The sequence below is a fragment of the Gossypium arboreum genome, chromosome 9, assembly GCF_025698485.1.
Source record: "Gossypium arboreum isolate Shixiya-1 chromosome 9, ASM2569848v2, whole genome shotgun sequence".
Taxonomy (NCBI): Eukaryota; Viridiplantae; Streptophyta; class Magnoliopsida; order Malvales; family Malvaceae; genus Gossypium; species Gossypium arboreum.
The window spans coordinates 84,012,697-84,021,039 of record NC_069078.1 but is presented as its reverse complement, the minus strand read 5'-3'; the positions used below and the strand labels follow the sequence as shown (position 1 = coordinate 84,021,039).

Here is an 8,343-nt window from a genome sequence, read left to right as displayed (position 1 = left end):
CATTTTTACTAATTACTCTAAATTAAACTAAATTCACCTAATTTAAACCTAATTAAACACATCGCTAAACTCATAAATATTTCTAGTAATTATTTCGAACTCGATTTACTAAGACGGAGGCCTGTTAATGTACTTTTCCGATGCCCGTGAATTTTGGGTCATTACATTTCTCCCCCCCTTAATAAATTTCGTCTTCAAAATTTACCTGAGAATAGATGAGGATATTGTGCTCTCATCGTTTCTTCCGGTTCCCAAGTCGCTTCTTCCATATTATGACTCCTCCATAACACTTTTACTAGAGGGACCCGTTTATTTCTCAGCTCTTTTACTTCTCGAGCTAATATCTGAACCAGCTCTTCTTCATAAGTCAAATCAGACCGAATTTCAATATTTTCAGTAGGAATAATGTGGGAAGGATCCGATCTATATCTCCGGAGCATCGAAACATGAAAAACATCATGAATTTTCTGTAATTCTGGAGGTAAAACTAGTCGGTAGGCAACAGACCCAATTCTTTCCACAACCTCATACGGCCCAATAAAACGTGGACTTAACTTACCCTTTCGGCCAAATCTCAAAACTTTCTTCCAAGGTGATACTTTGAGGAATACTTTATCACCAACAGAATATTCAATGTCTCACCGTTTCAAGTCTGCATATGATTTCTACCTATCAAAAGCTGCTTTCAATCTATCTTTAATCTTCTTAACTGTTTCTTCTGTTTCTTGAATCAATTCTGGCCCAATCATTTTTCTTTCATTCAATTCTGTCCAACATACCGGTGATCGACACCTTCGACCATATAATGCTTCATACGGAGCCATTTGAATACTAGATTGGAACCTATTGTTATAGACAAATTCAGCTAATGGCAAATAACGTTCCCAACCTGATTCAAAATCAATGATACAAGCCCGAAGCATATCTTCTAATATCTGTATTACCTGTTCGGACTGTCCATCTGTTTGCGGATGAAAAGCCGTACTAAAGTTAAGTCGAGTACCCAATGATTCATGTAGCTGTCTCCAAAATCTCGATGTGAACCGAGGATCTCGATCTGAGATTATTGACACCGGAATACCGTGTAATCTAACAATTTCTCGAATATACACTTCTGCAAGCTTCTGCAATGACCAATCTGTTCTAACAGCTATAAAGTGAGCTGATTTTGTAAGCCGATCAACAATTACCCAGATAGCATTCTTTTTACTTGCTGACAATGGTAATCCTGTAACAAAATCCATTGTAATACGATCCCATTTCCACTCAGGAATGCTAATAGGCTGAAGTAATCCAGTAGGAACTTGATGTTCTGCTTTTACTCGCTGACATGTCAAACATTTACTAACATATTCAACTATGTCCCTTTTCATTCCAGGCCACCAATATAATTCTTGTAAATCACAATACATCTTCGTTCCACCAGGGTGCAAAGCAAAAGCACTATCATGTGCTTCTCGAAGAATTAACTCTTTTAGTTCAGAATTAGCTAGAACACAAACTCGATTTTGAAACCTCAAACAATCATACCCGTCAATACTAAAACTCTTGGTTGTACCATTTTGAACCATTTCTCTTTTCTTCAATAATCTATCATCTTTCATCTGAGCTGCTCTAATCTGATAAAACATCATCGGCTTAACCCTTAATTCAGCTAGCAAGCTTCCATCATCATTAATACTAAGTCGAGCAAATATTGCCCTTAATTCCCCCACTGCTTTTCTACTTAATGCATCAGCTACCACATTTGCCTTTCCCGGGTGGTAATCTATAATACAATCATAATCTTTCAGAAGTTCGATCCACCGTCTCTGTCTTAAATTCAACTCCTTCTGCGACAGAAGATATTTAAGACTTTTGTGATCCGTGTAAATGTAGCATTTTTCACCATATAGGTAATGCCTCCAAATCTTTAAAGCAAAAATTACTGCAGCTAGCTCCAAGTCGTGCGTCGGGTAATTACGTTCGTGTGGTTTTAATTGTCGAGATGCATAAGCTACGACTTTCCCATCTTGCATCAATACACAGCCCAGACCGCTTAGAGAAGCATCACTATACACGACAAAATCTTTTCCCGACTCTGGTAATGTTAATACCGGTGCCTCTGTCAACATTTGCTTCAAAGTCTCAAAACTCTTCTGGCACTGGTCATCCCAGATAAAAGGAACATTCTTTTGCAGTAGTTTAGTCATTGGTAGTACGATATTTGAGAATCCATTTGCAAACCTCTTGTAATACCCAGCTAAACTGAGAAAACTGCGTACCTCTGATACATTCTTGGGTGGTTTCCATTGGACAATCGCTTCAATTTTCTTTGGATCAACCCGAATTCCGTCTGCAGATACTACATGTCCCAGAAATACAACCTCTGATAACCAGAATTCACATTTACTGAGCTTTCCATACAACTGTTTCTCTCGTAAAATCTGTAGAACTATTCGAAGATGCTAATCATGTTCTTACGTCTTGAATATACCAATATATCATCAATAAAATCACCACAAACCGATCTAAAACTATTGAAAAATGCGGTTCATCAAATCCATGAAAGCAGCTGGGGCATTGGTCAACCCAAACGGCATCACTAAAAATTCATAATGGCCATAACGAGTACGAAAGGCAGTCTTAGGCACATCACTTTCCTTTACCTTTAGTTGATAATACCCGGATCTCAAATCAATTTTTGAAAATACTGAAGCTCCCTTAAGTTAATCAAACAAATCATCTATACGAGGCAACGGATACCGATTCTTGATCGTCACTTTATTCAACTGTCGATAATCAATGCATAACCGCATAAAACCATCTTTCTTTTTAACAAACAACACTGGAGCTCCCCAGGGTGAAATGCTTGGTCTAATAAATCCACGATCTAGTAAATCCTGTAACTGCACCTTCAACTCTTTCAACTTAGTGGGCGACATTCGATATGGAGGTATAGAGATTGGTGCTGTACCCGGATACACTTCAATAGCAAATTTAACCTCTCTGTTAGGTGGTAAGCCCAGCAATTCTTCAGGAAATACATCTGAAAACTCACATACGGTCCTGATCTGACTACACTGACTTCCAACTAAATCAGAATTAATAACATATGCCAAATATGCTGAACAATCCTCCTGAAGCAATTTATTAGCTTTTATTACCAAAATGATGCGTGTCGGACCACTGGTACGGATGCCACTTACTTCAACTCTGTCCCCATCCTCTGTCTGAATACTGAACCTCTTTTTGTAACAATCCAAAATCACCCCATATTCGGATAACCAATCCATGCCCAAAATTATATCAAAGTCCCCAAATGGCATAATTAACAAGTTAACCAGAAAAGTTTTATTCTGTATAATCAACGGGTATCTTAGATAGACCTGATTCACTAACACTGTTTGCCCCAACGGACTCGACACCTCAATAGACACTCTAGACATTTCGGATTTTAATTTTCTCAACTCAACTAAATTCGAATTAATGTAAGAATGTGAAGATCCAGGATCAATTAACGCATAAACAGGCTCAGAATACAATAAAAATATACCTGTTACCACATCATGGGCATCGCCTTCTTCCCGAGTTTTGACCACATAAGCTCTAGTGGTATTCGCTTCAGATCACGAGTAATAATATCACTGCTCCTTCTACCAGCTCCTCCTCTGGCAACCGAACTACCTCTACCTAGACCTTTGCCTTGAGCAGTAGATACTGATTTCTGTGATGTGACAGGGGTATCATTTTTATTCTTCGGACAGTCTTTAACAAAATGCTCCGTCGACCCACAACGGAAACAACCTCCGGTCACTTTCCAACATTCACCCAAATGTCTCTTTCCACAATGTCCACATTCTAGAATGTCCACATCTCGAGGTGGACCTCGTATACTACCAGTAGATACCGTCGTCTGCTTTTTCCCGGCTTCTTCCACCTCTCGCTCGATCTAAACCGAATCTCCAACCACCCCGAGATTCTTTTGATCTTTTCGGCTGAGGGTTCCAACTAGTAGTTCCCGTACGCTTCCCAGCTGGTCTAACACTTTGAGTCTTTTTATTAAAGCCCAACACATGTTCTACCATTTTAGCTCGCTCAATCAAGTTTACCATTTCAGTAATACGTTGAGATACCAACTGTAATTTGATCTCATCTCATAGACCCCGTAAAAATCTCTTACAACTATCAGCTTCAGTTGGAATAAACTCTGAGGTATATTTACTGAGTCTCGAGAATTCCCTCTCATAGTCTATTACTGACATGTCACCCTGTTGTAACGTCAAAAACTCTTGTTTCTTGTCTTCGATGTACATTTCTCCGATATATTTCTTTTGAAACTCTTTCTAAAATAGATCCCAAGTTATCAGATTCTCTGGTAAATGTCAAACCACTGATTCCCACCATAAGTAAGCTTCTTCTTGTAACAACGATACAGCACAAATCAAACACTCTCGGGGGGTACAATCTAATTGTCGTAAAATTCTTTTAGTCGACTCTATCCAATTTTCAGCTACAGATGGATCGACTCCTTTCAGACCCATAAATTCATTGGCACCATACTTTCTCAATTCCTTTATCGGGGCCCGTCTTTGAATTGGAACTGAAGTCATAGCAGGAACAATTTCTACTATTCTTTGTAGTGCATCAGCAATTTTTCTATTTGTATCAGAATCATCTCTATCATTTCTTCTTTCTGCTCTAGGAGGTTGGTTTCTCATCGGGTTAATACTAGGTGTTACCGATTCAGTTTCATCTAACCCGTAAGATTCTTCTTCCCCAGTATGCATTTCTTCATCAGTATCATTTATTCTTTCATCTGACATCTTTAATCTATAAAACAAAACAAATAAATAGATCAGCATCCAAAAATCACGACTCAATTTCGACTCAAAAGTGGCATGTACTTCTAGACTCAATTTCGAGCTCGATATAGCCCGAGAATCAGCTAAACCTGATAGCTCTGATACCAACAAATGTAACACCCCCTAACCCCAAACCGTCGCCGGAACAGGGCTACGAGGCATTACCAGATATATCAAACAACTTATGGATATTTTACAATTATTATAACATTCATAGTATAATTGAAGAATTATGTCCCTATAATGGACTTTCGAAGCCCAACACAAGTATTAAAGTGGAATGGAACGGGACTTGTTCGAGTATTCAGAGATTTTTTTTTTTTTACAAAAATTTCGACAGCATTTCTTCATAATTTTTACATAAAACCCCCTGCAAATTCAAACCAAAAACCAACTAATCCAAAACCAATGGCACAATCAAAAACAATTTAAACCTAAATATATCTAAATCATAACCAATTCATTAACATAGTCATTTAATAACTAAACATTCATAATATTAATCCAAATTAACTAATACTTCATTCATTTTTCAATCCAACTTATACCAAATTATATAATATAATATTTACCATTTTATCAAACGAATAACAAAATATGGTATACCATTCTTATAACCAACTTTACAAGTATATCTTTATAACTTATACAACACCTAGTACATGCCACTTTCAATTAAGAAAGAAAACATCACCCAAAATTTATCGAGTCGGGATCGTTCAGATGTTGACGGGATATCGAACTCTATTAACTCACGCACGGAAACAACCGCATTTGAGTATTCCGTACTCGTGGTATTACCATAATTCAAGTTATAATAGCAATAAAGAATTTTAATTACCAAACATGTAACTATCTAATTTCACAAATATCAATTCATTCTTAAACTTTTATTAATTAATAATAACAATACAATTTTTAACTATTCTTCAATTTCCATCACATATTACATGTAACAATTTCAATCACTACATGAACATTAAGTTCATGCCTTTCATTTTCAATCTCAATTTCAATTCATTATTCAACTTTTTCGTTTCTTTCAATATTTCAATAATATAATCAATCAATTTATTTTAAATTTCTCATTTTAGATGTTCACCCTATTAACAAATTCGGACTTTGACGGATACACGGATTCCAACCCAACACACCATTACGGCACATTGTGCCTAAAAGCAGTACATAGTACCGATCGATATCGACACATAAAGTGCCTAAAACGACACACGAGGTGCTGATACGACACACGAGGTGCTCGAAATACGACACATAAAGTGCTCGATCGATAAAGCGGCAAATCCGATATCGTCCATATCCTATGGCATGCCAATTATATCCGACTTAGCCCGACTAGTTAATAGGGTATTTCAATTCTCAATTCACTTTCATTTCCATTCCAAGATTACTTTTCAATTAAAATTTTCACATTCAAATCAATTTACAATTCAATTATACATACACATTCACCATTCAATTCAATTCTCATTCAACTCAAATATCAATACTTACCTTATAATTCACTTATTAAATATAGAATTGATATAAAGCATTTAATAACAAGTAATTTGAATTATAGTAATACAAACCGTGAATTTCTCGTTTTAATCCTCGATAGCTTTCTCCTTTCCTTTGTGCGCCGATGTCTTGGCTTCTTTGTTAACTAAGAAAATAATAATAATTTATAATCATCAATATAACACAATTCAATTTAATCCATGAGTCTAAACATGCAAATTTAACCATTTTATACACATAATTCCACTATTTACTTATATGTTCATTCAAAGCTGTCTACTTGAGTCATTGTTACTAAATCATTTATATCTTGAGCTAGGAAATTCCATATTAAGATCCACTAATTTTCCCTAAAACTAGACTCACATATCTTCTTACCATAAAATTTTTAGAATTTTTGGTTAAGCCAATAAGTACAGTTTATTCTTTAAAGTTGCCCCTGTTCTGCTGTCAAATAGTTCCGACCATTCTTCACTAAAAATTAATTATATCACAGTACAGAACTCAGATAATATTCCCGTTGATTTCTCCTGAAGATAGACTTATTAAGGATTCTAAACATATAACTTTAAGCCTATAATTATTTTTCTTTAATTTTTGGTGATTTTCCAAACTCAGAACAGGGGAATCCGAATTTATTCTGACCTTGTCTCACAAAACTCACTATATCTCATAATTTACAATTCAAATTCTTATATCGTTTCTTCTATAAGAAACTAAACTCAATAAGATTTAATTCCATATTTTATTCATCCTCTAATTCAATTTCTACAATTTTTGATGATTTTTCAAACTTAGACTACTGCTGCTGTCCAAAATAGTCTTAGTACAAAATGTTGATTTACTTTAATTTCAATTTAATCCTAACTAAATTCACTTACTTTTCTATCTTAATTCATACTTTATTTCTATTCAAATTTTGTCCAAACTCATACTTAACTATTAAATTTCCAGCATATTTTCATGATTTCAATTTATTTCCATTTAATCCCTAAAACTCAAAACTTATAACTTAGTTTACGATTCAATCCTTTATTCAATTCTAATCAAAATTTCTATCAAATAAACCCTAATTCCATCATTTTGTTCATCATGAACTTTGTTTAAAAACTTAAAACTTCTAAACTACTAACTTAATTCTATCAAAACCTTATTTTAATACTTTTAGAACATCAAAATTAAGAGAAGGACATGATTGAACTTACCAATTAAACTCCAAGCTTCAAAACCCTATTTCCTTTTTCTCTCTTTTATTTTCTTCTTTCTTTCCCCTGCTCGAATGCTTTCTGTTTTCTTTTCTCTATTCTTTTTGTTTCCTTTCTTTACTCTGTTTCTTTTATTTACTTTTGTTACTAATAATATATAATAATAATTTATTTATTTATTTATTTTTTATTTTTTTACCATCCACTTGTCAAAATTATACTATATAACTGAGTAAAAATCTTAGATTTTTACTCCTTTTGCCGCCTCATCTTCCCAAATAGGCATAATTCCCTATTTGGTCCTTATTATTTCCTACTAATTTATAATTAAACTTTTACTCCTTATTCAATTTAGTCATTTTTACTAATTACTCTAAATTAAACTAAATTCACCAAATTTAAACCTAATTAAACACATCGCTAAACTCATAAATATTTCTAGTAATTATTTCGAACTCGATTTACTAAGACGGAGGCCTGTTAATGTACTTTTCCGATGCCCGTGAATTTTGGGTCATTACACCCTAAACTATAATGATAATTAATTCAATTTTAAAATTAATACTATCTCTTTTATAATTATATAAGAAAATATTTAACATATAAATTAAAAAAATAAGTCATATACCAAAATATTTAAAATATTTTAAATAATAGTATTTTAAAGATCAAGCATTAGCGACGTTTTCTTAAAAAACGCCGCTAAAGATTTAACACCCCTATTCCGTAACCGTTGCCAGAATAGGAAAGGGCCGGACAGACAGAGCATTTCAGAG

General features: G+C 34.4%; 1 protein-coding gene across 1 annotated transcript; it reads right to left on the bottom strand.

The window, feature by feature from the left end:
• Positions 1 to 215: 215 nt before the first annotated feature.
• LOC108455454 (uncharacterized) lies at positions 216 to 3,428 on the bottom strand (the record flags this gene model as incomplete). Its single annotated transcript, XM_053018645.1, is given in 3 exon segments — positions 216 to 1,316; positions 2,097 to 2,302; positions 2,804 to 3,428. Coding segments are annotated over 3 exon segments (1,932 nt in total), but the record flags the coding sequence as incomplete, so codon positions are not given.
• Positions 3,429 to 8,343: the final 4,915 nt, after the last annotated feature.